Consider the following 20,203-nt stretch of genomic DNA (forward strand, 5'->3'; position numbering starts at 1 on the left):
TGCATATTCAAACTATTAACGCAAATGTACGTTATTCTACAACAATCTACCTGCCTCCAGCAACTTACCCTGACAATTAGTAGCCAACATAGCAACTAACTCTCTTCCATACTTTCTTTTTTCCCATTGGGCAAAAAAATATAACCCCTCTCATTTCAACGTTTTTCCTTACCTCTATGTAAGATTTAAAACCCAACTTTATAACTTCCTCTTCTCTTTGCTCTCCACACTTATGAAATGTATCCTATTTCTTTAAAAATAACACACGCAGCGCCAAAATTATAACATGCGTCAGTCAATCTATAAGAATGAAAAACATTTCGGTAATCACTTTCTATCGCCATTCTCTCTCCGCTATAATTCAGAATTTCTTTAACTTAGATAACTGTCTTCTCTATTGATACAGTAATTTAAATACGACTCAATTCTCAATACATTATTCCAGCAGATAATTTAGTGAACAGACATCGTCTTGCATCAGAATTCGCTTCGTTATTATTTTAAATTGAATTTAGTCTATCAATTTAACCTAAACAATCTATTGAAAACGTTCAGTTTATCCCTTCTATCAATTTGAACCAGACAAGCTATTAAAACGTTCAGTTTATATCTTATACAAACACTAGCGACCATAACTTTCCAGGCAAAACATACAAATATATTATTTACAATCAAAAACTCAGAATTCACTGACTATTGACTGGGAACTGAACCCGGGCCTCCCGCGTGGCGACGAGAATTCTACCACTGAACCACCAATGCTAAATGACTAACATTCTCCGCAAATAAACCCACTTTACAAATAAAATCAAGACACGTCACTATCGACAATTCCCAGAAGAACAGTTGGCTCAAATTTAAATGTACAAGTGTTACTCCAGCTTTGATTCTCAAATGCCAAATGAATAAATTAGCGATCAAATAATAAAATCGACAGATTATGACTAGGAAACAGATATTGCGCCTTTTAATAAAAGTAGATTATGTTTACTTATGCAACGTATTTCAATTACTTTACTACATCACATTAATCACGCAATGATAATTAGTTTGATGGAAAACCTTAGGCTTTGTACATTATAAATTACATCGAGATTCCCTCTTAATTCTCTCTAACTTTATTCAGTTTATTCAATAAATCCCGCAACTTCTCTCATACTGGGAAGAAAAAAATATAACATGTTCAGACCTTAAAGGCAGTTTAATTTCAAATGTTTCACCCAGACGGAGATAATCCAATATGCGTTTTATAGTTACATCGTTAGGGTAAAATAACCAAAAGTGGACACACTCTAATCAGTTTCTAGAGCTCAATTTCCCAGATTTTGTAGATTATTTTAATAGTGCTTAAAACCTCATCTTTATCAAATTATCTATTTAAGATACCAACTCAAAACCTACGTACGTCTGCGAATGGGTGGTTTAAATTGTATCTAATCATTACTTTATACAAATCTCTAGTAATTGATTATACACACATAGAATTTATCAGAATTTCAAATAATTCACAGAATCCATATAAAACTTAAGAAATCTTAGGTACTCACACAGAACTTTAAAGATCACCCACACAGGATTGGTCAGATGTTCACACAGAACTGGTCAGACGTCCACACAGAACATCAGAACATAAAAAGGTTTGCCCACACAGAGTCAACCCTACCCCGCTCACACAGAACGGTCCGACAACTACCTAGTGATCCCATAACAAAATACTCACACAGAGTAACCCAGGGCATACCTGGCTAGCACATTTAAAATAATTGGAATTCACCACCACTGAGGGTCACTTAGACAATCACACAGACGCACAGAAGGAGGTCCTTCTTCCAATAGGGCTTCACCAAATGCCGTGTTTTCACCTAGAATACCCAGTCCCTTTGGCCCCTCACCCCGACAGACTGCGCCAAATCCCCACTGTGATCAATTCAGTGTCAGGACGGCTCTGGTCACTCGCAACCGGACAGTGGCAGAGTATCTTTTGAGTCCACAAACCCTCAGATTACTCTCCCCTGACTCGGCCCTGCTTACGCCGCCAAGGTGCCTTCCTTTAAAAAGGAATTCAAGCTCAGAGTATACTGTAACAGGCATAATTAAAAAACTTGACTTCAAATATGTGTGTGGTTCGCTCACCTTTTTCTTAAAAAAAATTCAGTTCGAGATGTGGTATCCACTCGGCTCGCTTCCTCTCAGATCAAAGGTTGGTCCATCTGCTTCGTTCCCGAAGTGTGGTTTCCCTAAGATCCCAAGTTTAGGGGATCACTCGTGCATGATTTATTTACCTAGATCGTCAGGAACGGTCACGAGTGAAGATTCACAACCCCTCCTCGTCGCCAAATGTTGTGGAAATTTCCTGTATTTACCAAATCATGAGAGCAAACCACACAGAAGTCAGAGTTGTCATAAAGTCCATCTTTAATTATATGAGCTCCATCACAACCCTGTGACTCCCAGATCAATTCAGTGTCTATAAATGAATTCTCTGAGAGTCCCTTACACATTGCAACTGAGATCCTTTATAGCAAAGACACACATAGCCAGACAGCATTGGCCATAATTTATCGTTCAGCTTTGTCTCCTAAACTATGTTCTTTTCTCAAACTCAGAACCTAAACAAATCCTCACATCAACAGGCATATATCAAATCCATCCTATCTTGACAAGATCACAGAGACACATTGACTGGCACACAGACATTGTGGAGCCAAGAGATACACGCTTGACCTTATCAGTATCTGCAATTTGGCAGTACGCCCAGACCTTGATTTGAGAATGAACTAAAGATATCTCAGTTTCAAGGTCTCAGCTTAAAGAGAAGAAGCCTCGTGAGGTATTGGTCTGTTACATGTTTTGAAACCGCATTGGTCGGTCACATGAATGAAACAAAACGGTAATGATTAATTAATTATGCTAAATCATGCAAATATAACTTGTCTGTGTATAGCCGTATATAAGACAACTGCTGGGACTGCCCAGGGAGACCTCCTGATTGACATGTGTACTATGGTGCATTGAGTTGGTTGGAACCTCTCAGGTGGGCTGACAATAAACAATAGTTAATTAAGATTGACTTTGAGTGTCCCTGTGTAAGAATTTCCATGACACCCCTGCACATCGTCTCGGTACTGGCACATGTGTATACAGCCAAGTTATCGTTACGAATTGTGGATTTATTTAGTGTTATTATTTTTGCTATTATTTTGCTATTTATCTCTCTGCATTGTTGGGAAGGACCCGTAAGTGAGCATTTCACTGTTAGTCTACACATGTTGTTTACGAAGCATGTGACAAATAAGATTTGATTTCTCAGAGTCCTTGACAACTGATTTAGGGGCTGGGGCCTAGATTGTTTACTTTTTCATATTACAAATATTACATTGTTGGGAAGGGCCCATAAGTAAGAAATGCACTGTTAGTCAACACGTGACAAATAACATTTGATTGAATTATTCAGGGTCCTTGACAGCTCATCTAGGGTCCGGGGCCAAGTTTGTTTTCTTTTCAAATGACAATTATTACATTTCTGCACCTACAACAACACATTGTTGCGAACGTTAGAAAAAGGGTTGAACTTAGACCTCTGTCTTAAAATGCGCATCAGACAATTACTGTCACGATCGTCGTAAGAAGCGGACCAAAGCGCAGTGTGGTGTGAATGCATCATTTCAATGGATGACGAGAACAGAAAGTAAACTGAACAAAACAATAAATGAACAACGACCATGACGCTATATACGAAATGTGCTGACACAAACACTACACATAGACAATCACCCACAATGACAAAACAGGCTACCTAAATATGGTTCCCAATCAGAGACAACGACTAACACCTGCCTCTGATTGAGAACCATATCAGGCCAAACACAGAAACAGACAAACTAGACATACAACATAGAATGCCCACTCAGATCACACGCTGACCAAACAAAACCTATAAACATACAAAGCAAACTAAGGTCAGGGCGTGACAATTACAAACTTCAAAGTAGTTGCACGTGGCACTTCAATCAAGTACAGGCTTAACTGAATGACAACAGAGACAGAATACAATATGGACTTTTATTGAATATTTTTGGTGCTGAGCAAGAGCAAAAGAACATTAGGGTGTCTGGTTTGAGAAACGTACGCCTCACAAGTCCTCAACTGGCAGCTTCATTTAATAGTACCCGCAAAACACCAGTCTCAACGTCAACAGTGAAGAGGCGACTCCGGGATGCTGGACTTCTAGACAGAGTTCCTCTGTCCAGTGTCTGTGTCATTTTGCAAATCTTAATCTTTTCTTTTTATCAGCCAGTCTGAGATATGTATTTTTCTTTGCAACTCTGCCTAGAAGGCCAGCATCCCGCAGTCGCCTCTTCACTGTTGATGTTGAGACTGGTGTTTTGCGGGTACTATTTAATGAAGCTGCCAGTTGAGGACTTGTTAGGCGTCTGTTTCTCAAACTAGACACTCAAATGTACTTGTCCTCTTGCTCAGTTGTGCACCGGGGCCTCCCATTTCTCAGAACAAAAATAGACTAAGGAATTTCAGAAGAAAGTTCTTTGTTTCTGGCCATTTTTAGCCTGTAATCGAACCCACAAATGCTGATGCTCCAGATACTCAACTAGTCTAAAGAAGGCCAGTTTAATTGCTTCTTTATTCAGGACAACAGTTTTTAGCTGTGCTATTATTATCGCAAAAGGGTTATTTAATGATCAATTAGCCTTTTAAAATTGGATTAGCTAACACAACGTGCCATTGGAACACAGGAGTGATGGTTGCTGATAACGGGCCTCTGTACGCCTATGTAGATATTCCATTAAAAAATTTGCCTTTTCCAGCTGCAATGTAATGTACAACATTAACCATGTCTACACTGTATTTCTGATCAATTTGATGTAATTTTAATGGACAAAAAATGTGCTTTTCTTTAAAAAACAAGGACATTTCTAAGTGACCCCAAACTTTTGAAAGGTAGTGTCTATAGGGGGGAAAGGTGTTGTTGTGTCCTCTTAAACTGTGTTGGTGTGTTTGGACCGTGATAGGTTCTTAGTGATGTGGACGCAGAGGATCTTGAAGCTCCAACTTGCTCCACTACAGCCTTGTCGATGTGAATGGGGGCGTGCTCGGCCCTCCGTTTACTGTAGTCCACTATCAGGTCATTTGTCTTGCTGACATTGAGGGAGAAGTTGTTGTCCTAGCACCACACTACCAGGTCTCTGAACTCCTCCCTGTAGGCTGTCTCATCGTCATACGTGATCAGGCTTACTACCGTTGTGTCATCAGCAAACTTAATGATGGTGTTGGAGATGTGCTGCCATGCGGTCTTGGGTGAACATGGAGTACAGGAGAGGACTAAGCATGCACCCCTGAGGGTCCCCTGTGTTCAGGATCAGTGTGGCGGATGTGTTGTTGCCTACACTCACCACCTGGGGGTGGCCTGTCAGGAAGTCCAGGATCCAGTAGCAGAGGAAGGTGTTTATTCAAGGGTCCTTAGCTTAGTGATGAGCTTGGAGGGCACTATGGTGTTGAACGCTGAGTTGTACTCAATGAACAGCATTCTCAAGTAGGTGTTCCTTTTGTCTAGATGGGAAAGGGCAGTGTGGAGTGCAAAAGAGATTGCGTAGATCTGATGGGGCGGTATGCTAATTGGAGTGGGTCCAGGGTGTCTTAGATGGTGTTGATGAGACCCATGACCAGCCTTTCAAAGCATTTCATGGCTACAGACATAAGTGCTACATGGTGATGGTCCTTTTGACAGGTTACCTTAGTGTTCTTGGGCACAGGGACTATGGTGGACTGCTTGAAACAGACAGTTAGGGAGAGGTTGAAAATGTCAGTGAAGTAGTTTTTTTGGGGGGTATCTCTACTTTACTATTTATAACTTTTACATCACTACATTTCTAATTAAAATTATGTACTTTTTACTCTATACATTTTCCTGACACCCAAAAGTACTCATTTTTTATGCTTAGCAAGACAGGAAAATGGTTAAATTCACGCACTTATCACTAAACACACATGCTTTGTTTGTAAATTGTGTCTGAGTGTTGGAGTGTGCCCCTGGCTATCCGTAAATTAATTAAACAAGAAAATGGTGCCGTCTGGTTTGCTTAATATAAGGAATTTGAAATGATTAACTATTAACTATATTTTTAATTAACTACATTTTAGCAATTACCTATATTTAAAACCAAATACTTTTAGACTTTTATCAAATAATATTTTACTGGGTGACTTTCACTTTTACTTAAGGCATTTTCTATTAAGGTATCTTTACTTTTACTCAAATATGACAATTGGGTATTTTTTCCACCACTGGCCCTGCAGCCTTGTTAATGTTAAGCTGTTTATAAGTCTTACTCACGTTGGCTACTGAGAGCGTGTTCACACAATCATCCAGAACAGCTGGTGCTCTCATGCATGGTTCAGTGTTACTTGCCTCAACGTGAGCATAGAAGGCATTTAGCTCATCTGGTAGACTCGCGTTACTGGGCAGCCCGCAGCTGGGCTTCCCTTTGTAATCCATCATAGTTTACAAGCCCTGCCACATCCTATGAGCGTCAGAGCCGGTGTAGTAGGATTCAATCTTGGTTCTGTATTTGCCTGTTTGATGGTTTCATTGGAGGGTGTAGGGGGATTTCTTATAAGCGTCTGGATTAGTGTCCTGCTCTTTGAAAGTGGCAGCTCTAGCCTTTAGCCCAGTGCAGATGTTGCTTGTAATTTATGGCTTCTGGTTGGGATATGGACATATGGTCAATGTGGGGATGACATTGTCAATGCACTTATTAATGAAGCTAGTGACTGATGTGGTAAACTCCTCAATGCCATTGGATGAATCCCGGAACATTTTCCAGTCTGTGCTAGTGAAACAGTTCTGTGGCTTACCGTCCACTTCATCGAACCACTTCTGTATCGAGTGTGCCACTGGTACTTCCTGTTTTGCTTGTAAGCAGGAATCAGGAGGAGAAAGTTATGGTCAGATTTACCAATGGAGGACTTTGTATACATCTCTGTGTGTGGAGATAAGGTGATCTAGAGTTTTTGCTTGTAGTTGCCTAGAAATTGGTAAAAACGATTTCAATTTTCCTGCATTAAAATCACTGGCCACTAGGAGCGCTGCCTCTGGGCAAGCATTTTCTTGTTTGCTTATGGCCCAATACAGCACGTTGAGTACGATCTTAGCGCCAGCATTGGTTTGTTGTGGTAAATGGACAGCTACAAAAAAATATATTTATAAAAACTCTCTTGATAAATAGTATGGTCTACAGCTTATCGGGAGGAATTCTAACTCAGGCAAGCAGAACCTCGAGACTTCTGTGAGGGCTGTTCTAACTGTTCTTTCTGTGTGTGTAGAATGACCCCATGATGTCTGGGCACTCAGCCAAGACTTGACAGAAACTCACTGGTTCCTCTTAAGTTAACTGGAGACAGAGAAAAGGTTATATCCTGCACACAAATGATAAAGCTATTGTTCTGTTTGGAGCCTGTTTCTGGGCCACAGATTCATGTGTTGTGTGTGTGTGTGTGTGTGTGTGTGTGTGTGTGTGTGTGTGTGTGTGTGTGTGTGTGTGTGTGTGTGTGTGTGATTAGTACGACCATACATAATCTGGGCCGACAGTCAAAGGCACTTGCTTGCCCAACTTGGGGGAACCGTTGAGCTACTGTTAGAGGAAGTATGTCTGGAGTGACTTCCTGTCATTCTGGCCCCTTATTGTCCTCACTCAGTTGCAACAGACTGAGGCAACCTTTTCACCTCCCCTCACACAAACATACACATACATAGGGTCAAGTGTTTTGCAGATGCTTGCATGGGTTAGCTTGACTATATAAATATAATATATAAAAATATAAAAATATTCCTTAATATTAGAGATCGAGCGACAGCTGTGATTAACAAAGAGACACACAACACCACCCCTGAACACCCCTGCCGTTCTGTCCTGCCGATGTATAGAAAATCTGTATATTTTCCATGTCCTTGTTCAGCCACGAATCGGAGAAACATAGGATATTACAGTCTTCAGATCACATGGAAAGGATCGTCTCGAACGGAGTTCGTCCAGTTTATTCTCCAGTGATTGCACGTTCGCCAAAAGATTGGAGTGCAAAGCGTTTTATCAACTCGCCGACGAAATCTCATCAGGTATCCCGCACGCCGGCCTCTGTAATGCCGCCTCTTCCTTTTCCGAGTATCGGGGAATTGGGCCATGTCCAGGATGAGCAATATATCTTCAACCTCTGACTCATTGAAGTAGAAATCCTGTTCTGATGTCCAGAAGCTCTTTTCAGTCATAGGAAGTGATGGCGGAAACATGACAAAAAACTTTAAGAAGAAGAAAAACACAAAACATTCCACAATTGGTCAGGAGCCCGTAAAACGGCTGCTATTCCCTCCAGCACCAGTTATCCATTCAACACACTAACACAATAAATGTAATTCTACATTTCAAAGGTGGAAAAAAACTAGTGATCACTGTGAGCTGTCAGTCAAATGCACTGTGACCAGTCAGTGAAATGCATGTGATCTAGTTGCTTTGATTATCAGAAGTGCAATGGCACTTCTGTTGACTGCGCTTTTATGAACGTGTTGGATCACGTACAGCAACATCAACTAATTATTGTCATTGTTGCTAGCTACATTTCCATCCAGAATCACAACGACACACCGGCCATGTTTGAAAGCATCAAAACGACTGCATGCTGACTGATCTACAAATCATCTTGTATCATAAATAAGGACTCATTGTTATTTGTAGATCAGTCAGTCAGTCACAATTTACCCATGACACATTGCAGTTTTGATCCTCTCGAACACGGCCACTTAGCCCTATTGAAGCCTCCCATCATTTTCGTGACATTGACAGCCAACCCCTCTATTGGTGCTTTCAAGACAACTGGTGCCACGTTCAAAACAACTGGGAACTCAGAACTGGGAAATCTCTGACTTCCGTCTTCAGTGCGTTCAAAACAACTGGGAACAACTCAAACCGGGAAAAATCATTTAACCATCATCCAACTCAGAATTCCAACTCAGGAACTCTGGCCTCATTCTAGATCTCCAACTTACCGACCTGAAGATCACTGACATCATGATCTGACCTTGTATTTTTCAGAGCTCCCAGTTGTTTTGAACGCGGCATGGGAACTCATATGTACAGTCATTGGTCTGCTCTCTAGAAAGAGTCCAGGGTGGCACAGTAGTCTAAGGTACTGTATCATTGTGCAAGAGGCATCACTACAGACCCTGGTTCGATTCCAGGCTGTATCACAACTGGCCGTGATTGGGAGTCCCATAGGGCGGCACACAATTGAACCAGTGTTGTCTGGGTTAGCGTTTGGCTGTGGTATGCCGTCTTGGAAATAATAAGAAGGGGGGGGGAAACTGATTTGCCTTGTTAAAGAAAGGTTAAATAAAAACATTCCCGAATTGGATGACCATTCAAAAGATTTTTCCAGTCGGAGCTAGCTTTTTTCCGAATTCCCAGTTGTGTTGAACGCACTGAAGTTGGAGATTGCCGAGTTCTCAATTATTTTGAACGTGATCAAGACGATCCCAAGTGTTTTTCGAACAACAGCCTCAAACTACCATAATCTCACTGGACATGCAAATATCGCGACAGTTCTCGAAACGTATGAAACTGCATTCCAGAGGAAGTCATTTTGACTCTCAGCTCCAATGATAGCAAATACATGACCCGAGCCAAAATGGCGTCAGTTTCCCTTTTACTAAACTGCAACTCTCTTCTTTCCCATTCACTCGGCTGACGATGGCGTCCCACAACACAGGAGGAAGGGTGTCCTGCGGGAGAGATTTGAGTTGTGTGCCCGAGGTTGCTGACACACTTGCGGCGGTGGCTAAACTTGGGTAAGTAAACTGTTTCGCTCCAGCAATTATTTGGAGGAAGGTGGCGGTCAAGACAGGAGCCGACAAGGCTAGTATATACCATTCGGCTTCATTTCTGCGTGTGATGTTGCTAGCTATTTTACTCGTAGCTCGCTAGCTAGGTGAATTTGCCGGTGATGGTGAATTACCACGTGCACCATCACAATGGCTAACAACGAGATGATCCTCCTTACCACGACCCCAATATGATTTGATGAGAATACATTTGACAGTGGAGCCATGACGTTACTTGAATGTGTCATCCAAGTAATTAACCCTAAACGTTTGTAGATACAGCTACAGTCAACTTTATGCAAGAGCGTCAAGTTATTTCAATGGCCAGTAATCGTCAAGTCATTGACTAAGTTGTTGTAAAGATGGGGCGAGGTATGTATTTTATACAAATATTTTTTGACACAGATCAACTGGGCTAGTTGTTAAGGCTCTAATTTTGTATCATCTTGATTACTGCCCAGTAATGGTCAGGTGCCGCAAAGAAAGCCCGTGTAAAGCCGCAGCTGGCTGAAAACAAAGCCGCATGCCTTGCCCATATTAACTGCACACAAACTAACATCAACAACACACATGATAGTCATTCATGGTTGAGCTGAAATGGACTACTTCTCTTCGAGTCTTTTTAATAAACATCTGTGTGTTGAAAATGCCTAACTTGAGTAATATATTTGCGTACACTTGAAACAGGCCCCGCCGCTATGGGTTTCTTCACTGTCCCAAAACCAAAAGCCGATTTAATATTTCGTTCAGTTATGTATAGAGCCATATCGTCATGGAATGCTCTGCCACCAGAGGTTACTCAGGCAAGAGGCACGTTTAGCTTTACAACAACATATTGTATCAGTGTCAATCCTCTTTCTAAATATCTGTTTTAACTGTACTGTATATGTGCTATGAAATAACACATGGAATCATGTAGTAACCAAAAAAGCGTTCAAATCAAAATATATTTGAGATTCTCCAAAGTAGCCACCCTTTGCCTTGATGACGGCTTTACACAGTCTTGGATGAGAAACCATTGAGTGAGTAGGTGTGTCCAACTTTTGACTGGTACTGTATATTAATTGTGTAGATATACAGTTGAAGTCAAGTTTACATACACCTTAGCCAAATACATTTAAACTTAGTTTTTCACAATTCCTAACATTTAATCCTAGTAAAAAAATCCCTGTCTTAGGTCAGTTAGGATCACCACTTTATTGTAAGAATGTGAAATGTCAGAATAGTAATAGAGATATTTATTTATGCTTTTATTTTCTTCACATTCCCAGTGGGTCAGAAGTTTCCATACACTCAATTAGTATTTGGTAGCATTGCCTTTAAATTGTTTAACTTGGGTCAAATGTTTCAGGTAGCCTTCCACAAGCTTCCCACAATAAGTTGGGTGAATTTTGGCCCATTCCTCCTGACAGAGCTGGTGTAACTGAGTCAGGTTTGTAGGCCTCCTTGCTCGCACACGCTTTTTCAGTTCTGCCCACAAATTGTCTATGGGATTGAGGTCGGGGCTTTGTGATGGCCACTCCAATACCTTGACTTTGTTGTCCTTAAGCCATTTTGCCACAACTTTGGAAGTATGCTTGGGGTCATTGTCCATTTGGAAGACCCATTTACGACCAAGCTTTAACTTCCTGACTGATGTCATGAGATGTTGCTTCAATATATCCACATAATTTTCCTGTCTCATGATGCCATCTATTTTGTGAAATGCACCAGTCCCTCCTGCAGCAAAGCAACCCCACAACATGATGCTGCCACCTCCGTGCTTCACGGTTGGGATGGTGTTTTTCGGCTTGCAGCCTCCCCCTTTTCCCTCCAAACATAACGATGGTCATTATGGCCAAACAGTTCCATTTTTGTTTCATCAGACCAGAGGACATTTCTCCAAAAAGTACTGTCTTTGTCCCCATGTGCAGTTGCAAATTGTAGTCTGGCTTTTTTATGGTGGTTTTGGAGCAGTGACAAGTGTTTTTATTTTTATTGGATTTTAATGTAATATCTTATGTTCTTGTCTAACTGTCCTGTACTTTGTCATGTATTTGTATATTTTTTGTGGACCCCAGGAAAAGTAGCTGCTGCATGTGCAGTAACTAATGGGGATCCTAACAAACGGAACTAACGTTAGATCAAGTGTCAACTAATGTCCCATTTGTCTCTTTCAGGTTTGACTTCCTGTGCATGCCCCTCTTCCACCCGAGGTTCAGGAGGGAGTTTGAGTTGGACCCCGCCAAAGTCCGATCAGGAGCACATACGCGCTCTGACCTTCTGCTCTGTGGGAGAGGTGAGTAGGCTACCTGTATTCATACTGACCACAGTTCAGTCTCATGCACATGCCCCAGTTCCACTGAGCACAGGGGTATCTACTTACAGGGACATCTAATGGCTCTATAGTATGTATATTTAATTATCAGGATATTGAATTTCACTTCTTCCTTACCCAGACTGGAACACTCTGGTTGTTGGAAAGCTTTCTCCATGGATCGAGACCGACTCAGAGGTGGAGACAGAACGCAGGAATTCAGAAGCGGTGAGTTGACAGACTGGGTGTGTTCATTAACTTCCAACGTAGTAAACCGTTGCAAAACTTTTCCCAAAATAACTTTTTGCAATGAGAACGACTGTCTTTTGGAAAAAGTTATCTTGGATCCCTCCACATTTTCTTCCGTTTGGTTTAGTGAATACACCCCCGGCCTTGTTCGTAAGCAGAAAGTTTTGAACATCTTAGCTACAAGTTTAATTGTTGCTCTGTCCTGCCATCCCTCTGTCCTGTCTCAGGCCCTGGTACAGGAGCTGAACTTCTCAGCATATCTGGGTCTGCCAGCCTTCATGGTCCCTCTGAAGGGCCCTCACTGTGCCAACCTGGCCCGCGTGCTGCTCAACCACATCCAGACGGGACACCACTCCTGCATGGTGACTACAGCACTCAAACATTCTTTATCTATAGTATATACGAATTAGAACTAATTCTTAATCCTTGACTTGTATTGTGACGGGCAATGTTAAGGTAAATCGGTTAACTTAAAACTAAGCTACTGGATTGTTTCATATCAGTTTTGGATCCGGGTCCCCCTGATTTCTGCTGACGACATGCGCGATGACATCATCGAGAACGAGCCGACGAAACACACAGATGATGGAAGTGATGACGAGAAGACCTGGGCCTGGTAAGTTTTGTGCTGTGACCAGGGCCTGCAAATTTTTTTAGTTTTAGTTTTAAATGTACCTTTTTGGTTTTTCCTTTTTCAGGTGGCATTCATTCAGAACTCTGTGTGACTACAACAAGAGAATCTGTTTAGGTAAGGGAGCAGGACAGGGAAACATGTTGGGGTGGTGTTGACAAACGGATAAGTCATTGTTTTGGTCACAATTGTTCCTGATTTGTCTTCCCTTCCTTTTGCTGAAGCCATTGAGGTTGGAGAAAACATGCCCTCCGACGCTGTGATTGACAAGTGGCTTGGGGAGCCAATCAAAGCAGCCGTCCTTCCCACCAGCATCTTTTTGACCAATAAGAAAGGGTTCCCAGTCCTTTCAAAATCCCACCAGAAAATCATCTTCCGTCTCTTCAAGGTACTGTAAATTCTAGGCTACAGCAATTGGTATAGCAAATACAATTATTATCTTCACTCTGTCCTTGATTATGTATTTTACAAAACATTTTCTCTTCTGTAAATTCTAGGCTACAGCAATTGGTATAGCAAATACAATTATTATCTTCACTCTGTCCTTGATTATGTATTTTACAAAACATTTTCTCTTCTCCCAGCTTGAGGCCCAGTTCATCTTCACTGGCACCAGTCGTCACAGTGAGAAGGACTTCCGCTCGTACCTGCAGTACCTTGAATACCTCAACCAGAACCGCCCTGCCCCCAATGCCTATGAACTGTTTGCCAAGGGTTACGAGGATTACCTACAGTCTCCTCTCCAGGTATGCTTGTTGAGGCTTGCAAATAGTCATACCTACAGTACCAGTTTGGACACACCTACTCATTCAAGGGGTTTCCTTTATTTTTTACTCTTTTCTACATTGTAGAATAATAGTGAAGACATCAAAACTATGAAATAAATAATGCCAAGTGTGTGCAAAGATGTCATCTAGGTAAAGGGTGTCTACTTTGTAGAACTTCAAATATTACATGTATTTTGATTTAACACTTTTTTGGTTACTACATGATTCCATATGTGTTATTTCATAGTTATTCTACAATGTAGAAAATAGTAAAAATAAAGCCCCTGGAATGAGTAGGTGTCCATACTTTTGACCGGTTCTGTATATTGTAGTGATGGGCGGGGAATTAATAGTTTGCCAATTTTGGACAATATAGTTACTTTGACGCCAAGTAAAAAATAAATTGTATTTTTACCTAGGTAGCGTTAGCGAGTGTTAGTTGGCTGTACCTGCGCCAAATTGCCTGTATTTTTCATCCTATAGCTTGTTCTCAGTCTTCTTTTTAACTAGTGAGCCAACTTTTTCAGCACTTATTTCCCTGACTGATCCAAACAAATTTTCTCATTTCAGTAGCAGACATACAGAGTGCAATATGTTTGTAACATCAAATCGCAGTATCGCATCACAATACTTATAGAATCGCAATACATATCATATCAGTATCGCGAGGTCCCTGGTAATTTATATTTTGTGTGTATGCATTGGAATCGTTCTCTAATTGTTCTCTTCCCATTAGCCGCTCATGGACAATCTGGAGTCTCAGACCTATGAAGTGTTTGAGAAGGATCCCATCAAATACTCCCAGTACCAGCAGGTAAGGAGCCGTTGACACAGATCTCTTCCCATTCTAATACACTGTAACAGCTAGCAATGGTGCTGTGGCTGGTAGGGTAATATAATGAAGTACTGATTGGGTTCTCCTGATATTTCTGCAGGCTGTGTACAAGTGTCTGCTCGACAGAGTCCCGGAGGAGCAGAAGGCGACCAATACACAGTGAGTAGCTCCAACACCTGCCTCTCTGTCATCTCTCTTAGTATCTATTCTCCTGGCAATGATCCCCCCCCCCCCTCTGTATCTGGTGCATAACAGTATGCATGCTCTGTGACCTTAGAGTTTTGATGGTGCTGGGGGCTGGGAGAGGTCCTCTGGTCAATGCCTCCCTGCGTGCTGCCAAGCAGGCTGACAGGAAGCTCCGTATCTACGCTGTTGAAAAGAACCCCAACGCTGTTGTCACGTGAGTGAACTCTCTGACCCTCTAATGGGGTTTCCGTTGTTCACCAACCTCATTCAAGGAGATTATAGAACTCCTTCAACATAGTTTCATTAATGTAATCATTTAATTAATGTATTCCGAGTAATCGCCCGGTTAGGTTTAATACATTCTGGCAAGTAAATTACAGGACTAAATGGGATGGTTGGCAACGTTAATCTCCATTGAGCTCCACCCTCTGTCTGTGAGACTGATCCTGCCACTCTCTCCCAGGCTTGAGAACTGGAAGTTTGAGGAGTGGGGCGATCAGGTCACCGTGGTGTCGTGTGACATGAGGGAGTGGGCGGCACCTGAGAAGGCGGACATCATCGTCAGCGAGCTTCTCGGGTCCTTTGGGGACAACGAGCTCTCCCCGGAGTGTCTAGATGGAGCACAGCACTTTCTCAAAGGTAGGTGTAAATATTGTACCTCGTTGATATTGAAATGTCACACTACTGAAAGGGCCATCTCTTCACTGTCGGATGACGAACCTCGTAAGCAGTAACTTCACTCATTGTACTCTGAACATTTCATGACTAGGACCAACAAAGTTGATAATAACTTGCTTCTGAAATGTTAATGGGGAAAATATGGATATTTTTTTTTTTCCTCCATTTTACTGAAAAGTTTCTGTTTTGGAGATGAGAGGTTTTCACCAGACAGTGACGATATATGTCATTCAATGCACTTTTTTTGCCTATACCCTCTCTCATCCAAACCCGATTATCTCGTTCCTCAGATGGTGGGGTTAGCATCCCCTGTTCCTACACCTCTTTCCTTGCCCCCCTCTCCTCCTCCAAGCTGTATAATGAGGTTAGGGGATGCAGGGAGCGGGACAAGGACCCCGAGTGCCACTTTGAGACCCCCTACGTCGTCAGACTCCACAACTTCCACCAGCTGGCTGAGCCCAAAGCCTGCTTCACCTTTGTACACCCCACCACAGGTAACATACACACTTCAAACCGCCTTGCATGGCTAACGCTTGCACACCAACCCTCACACATCCCGCCATAGGTAATACACACACCCTAGCTAACACCGGGTAACGATCACACAAGATATGTAATAAATGCACTTTCCTTTCCTTTTTTAGATATGAACAACAATAGGTACCAGTGCCTTAGATTCTCTGTGGGATGTAACACAGTGCTGCATGGCTTTGCTGGATACTTCGAGACCACTCTCTACGGAGACGTCACACTCAGTAAGTACCAAGAGTGGGAATGGTGATGTTTTGAAGTATAAGATGGATGGATATCGTTAACATCAATGTGTGTGTCTGTTTGGTCAAGGTATCAAGCCAGAGACCCACTCTCCCGGAATGTTCTCCTGGTTCCCCATCCTGTTCCCTCTCAAAGTCAGTTGACTGTCATGTAAAATGTATACTTTACATTTAGCACATTTTTATTGCCCAAAAGAATGTAAGTGTATTGACCTGTTTCTTCCACCTGCAGCAACCGATCCCTGTGACGCGGGATGATGACGTCGTGGTGAGGTTCTGGAGGTGTAACAATGGGAAGAAGGTGTGGTACGAGTGGGCCGTGACAGAGCCCTCGTGCTCCGCTATCCACAACCCAGCAGGAAGGTCCTACACCATCGGCCTGTGAAGACCTCGCACACACTCTCATATACACGCACTCACTCTCATATATACACATACACACATACATACATAATTAAACAGGCACTTTGTTGCTAATGAAGTGCGGGTAGTTTCTCACAATGTCCAGCATTTCACCAATTGGCCTGTAATAATGAGCCTGCTCATACCATGAAACATACGAACCAGGATCATGGTGACGCTTTAGATCTGCGAATGAGAATCCAATCAATGGTTTAGATGGGACTGATTTTGAGTCTATTTTACAGTATTGTTAAGAGGAGTCAGTTTCAGGCATGGACCATCATTCAAATACAATGTTTACTGAGATGAAGTTACTTGTATAGCAGGCAGTCAAGATCTCTTTAGGAGAGTGGGTCTCATAGACTGTCAGCCTTTTCTGTCTACGTGGGTCGTCATCCGTTCCTCCCTCTGAAGAGAATCTTTCTTTTTATATATATGGTTTCAGTCACCTGGCATCGCAGTCACACAGACTTGCCAACAGGACCTCAGCCTTACTGACAACCACACCTGGGTCAAACATGTACTTGTTTTTGTTAGGGTTAATACTTTAGGTGCCAATGGAATAGTCCCAAAAACGTGAACTCTGGCATGCTGAGCAAGCTAAATCAAGCGTACCTCAAGTAACTGAAAAATAACGAGTATTTATTTGGTCTAGGTCCGCTGAGCACACATTCCAAGCTACAACTCGGATGAGATGGCTCTAAATTGTCACTCAACACTTACCTGGTTACAACTCCGATACTGCAGGATGTATGTTTTTCGGGTGTTCATTTTCTGTTTTTGTCTGAGCCATGTTGTCAATAAAGACAATACTACTAGATATTTGTATGTGCTGTTTGTATGTGCTTCCTCCATTGACTTACTTATTTAGCATGTCCCCCTCCATGAGTAAAATGGCAGGCTGTGACATGGTCCCTATTCCATTGCCACGCATATATCAAAAGCCATTTGGAATTTCAAACTTGAATGCACGCTTGTACACAAATGTATGTCTATAAAATATATCCTCATCCTAAAGTGTCTTAACAGACTACACCATTGAATGATCTACTGATTTGTTTATGTCCAGTAGGAGAGGGGAGAATGCCATATTGGCATTGAATGTAATATGCATTGAGGTAAACCTATCAAAAGGGCAGTAGGTAGCCTAACGGTTAGAGCGTTGTGCCAGTAACCGAAAGGTCGCTAATATAAACTCCGCAAAAGAAAGAAACGTCCTCTCACTGTCAACTGCGTTTATTTTCAGCAAACTTAACGTGTACATATTTGTATGAACATAAGATTCAATAACAAACTGAACAAGTTCCACAGACATTGAATGTGTCCAAAAGGGGGGACAAAATCAAAAGAAACAATCAGCATCTGGTGTGGCCACCAGCTGCATTAAGTACTGCAGTGCATTTCCACCTCATGGACTGCACCAGATTTGCCAGTTCTTGCTATGAGATGTTACCCCACTCTTCCACCAAGGCACCTGCAAGTTCCCGGACATTTCTGGGGGGAATGGCCCTAGCCCTCACCCTCCGATCCAACAGGTCCCAGACGTGCTCAATAGGATTGAGATCCGGGCTCTTCGCTAGCTATGGCAGAACACTGACATTCCTGCCTTGCAGGAAATCACGAGCCATATGGCTGGTGTCATTGTCAGGCTGGAGGGTCATGTCAGGGTGAGCCTGCAGGAAGGGTACCATATGAGGGAGGAGCACGGACATTGCAATTTATTGCCCTGGCCACATCTGCAGTCCTCATGCCTTCTAGCAGCAGGCCTAAGGCAAGTTCACACAGATGAGCAGGAAACCTGGTGCATCTTTCTTTTGGTGTATTTCAGAGTCAATAGAAAAGCCTCTTTAGTGTCCTAAGTTTTCATAACTGTGATCTTAATTGCCTACTGTCTGTAAGCTGTTAGTGTCTTAACAACTGTTCCACAGGTGCATGTTCATTAATTGTTTATGGTTCATTGACAAGCATTGGAAACCATGTTTAAACCCTTTACAATGAAGATCTATGGTTACTTTGATTTTTACAAATTATCTTTGAAAGACAGGGTCCTGAAAAGGGGACTTTTTTTGCTTAGTTTAGACATTTCACCTTGTTGAAATATATATCTGTCCCCTTGACATCTTGAAGCAAGTGAGGACAGCAGACTGGGATAGGGAGAGATTGAACATGACTGTAGTCACTTGGTGCGTGTAAGCAAAGTGTGCATGCATGATCAGTGTCATTATGGCAGTCAGAATGACATGTATGTTGTTGACCGTAATAAGGTTTTTTGCAAGAGTTTTGTAATGACTGAGTGGCTCCTGTTATGAGAAAAACAAACCTCCAGCTGTGGTGTTCTAGTTGAGTAATATGTAGCCTCCACCCAGAAGACACGGTTGACTCCATGTTGTCTGTTTTATAGGAACCTGTTTTGTATATTAGATCAGTCTAGTTTCCAGACAACTCACAGATAACACTGGCATTATTCAGTGTTAGTGCTATAATGTGATGGCTACTTAATCCCCTCCTATTTCATTTATTAGAATACTTTCTATCATTCTACCTCCGCTTGAATTTCCCCAAACTAATAGAAACAAAAATGAGTTAATGCCGAAGCATTCTTACAGTAAAATAATACATTGATGCCCCGGCCATGTTGATTGGTTCGAAATTAGCATTTCAAGCAAATGGTGTTACATTTTTTAATTTAGCCAGAAAAAAACAGCTGTCGAGTGTGCTTGACAACAGGATGCTGGAGATTCTTCATTTTAAAAATCACGGCAACTCTGAGAATGATGAGGTGGGTCAATCACTTTGATTTGAGGCTGTCAAAGATTGCAATGGCATAGGCTATATTGTTAACACACTGTTAATCGCACTCATAACTAAGCTATATAATGCATATATTTTTTAAACAAATCACTTTGGGACAAATGAAAATAAACTTCATCATTGGCAAGTTATATTGATCTGGCACAACATGCGTTCTTGGAAATAAGTAGTTTACCGATAGTGTAAATTGCTTGCCATTCCCAGCCTACCGTTGTTATTTTCGATGTGCACCAGCCGGTGAGTACAGTAGGCTTACAATATTGTCTTCAGCGGCCTATTTCTGCTAGTTGGAGCTGGGCTGGCTGGTTGCAGTCCTTATTTATGAAGTGATGTAGTTTCTAATAATAGCAGTAATTCAGTGTAATCCACACACTCTGACTGACTGGCAGGAAAACGCTACTGGGCAGGCATTAAGGCACGTCTGAACGCCTTCTATTAGTTGAATATAGAGAATAATCTGACTCTTGAAATTTGGAAATGTGTTTTTAGTAGTCCAGGAGCTAAGACTTTTATTGTTTTGCTATAGACCCACATAAACAAACAAAAAAATGTCCATTAGTGCAGGTAACACGAAACTGACCTAGGTCGTACTGCAGCTGCGCATTTCATCCAACAACAGTAATCTTGGATGACCAACGGTCCAAGGCAGCGGGGCAACACATCTGCGGATGGGGATACCCCTACCTCCTAAT

The 20,203-nt window shown here is 42.0% G+C and overlaps 1 protein-coding gene across 2 annotated transcripts; it reads left to right on the top strand.

Annotated features, from left to right (window-relative positions):
- Positions 1 to 8,574: 8,574 nt before the first annotated feature.
- On the top strand, positions 8,575 to 17,518 carry prmt5 (protein arginine methyltransferase 5). Of its 2 annotated transcripts, none has more exons than XM_021589009.3 (16): positions 8,575 to 9,850; positions 12,043 to 12,161; positions 12,322 to 12,407; positions 12,656 to 12,790; positions 12,932 to 13,044; positions 13,127 to 13,176; positions 13,284 to 13,447; positions 13,644 to 13,805; positions 14,563 to 14,640; positions 14,762 to 14,820; positions 14,939 to 15,061; positions 15,311 to 15,486; positions 15,816 to 16,019; positions 16,170 to 16,280; positions 16,363 to 16,433; positions 16,531 to 17,518. In XM_021589009.3, exons 1-16 carry the CDS (start codon positions 9,753 to 9,755, stop codon positions 16,681 to 16,683), a joined length of 1,902 nt encoding a protein of 633 aa, XP_021444684.1. In that variant the 5' UTR covers positions 8,575 to 9,752; the 3' UTR covers positions 16,684 to 17,518. The 2 variants fall into 2 exon arrangements, with proteins under 2 accessions (XP_021444684.1, XP_021444685.1); XM_021589010.3 differs by having other exon boundaries at positions 16,369 to 16,433.
- Positions 17,519 to 20,203: the final 2,685 nt, after the last annotated feature.

This window comes from Oncorhynchus mykiss, chromosome 28, assembly GCF_057628025.1.
Source record: "Oncorhynchus mykiss isolate SJ-2025 chromosome 28, ASM5762802v1, whole genome shotgun sequence".
Taxonomy (NCBI): Eukaryota; Metazoa; Chordata; class Actinopteri; order Salmoniformes; family Salmonidae; genus Oncorhynchus; species Oncorhynchus mykiss.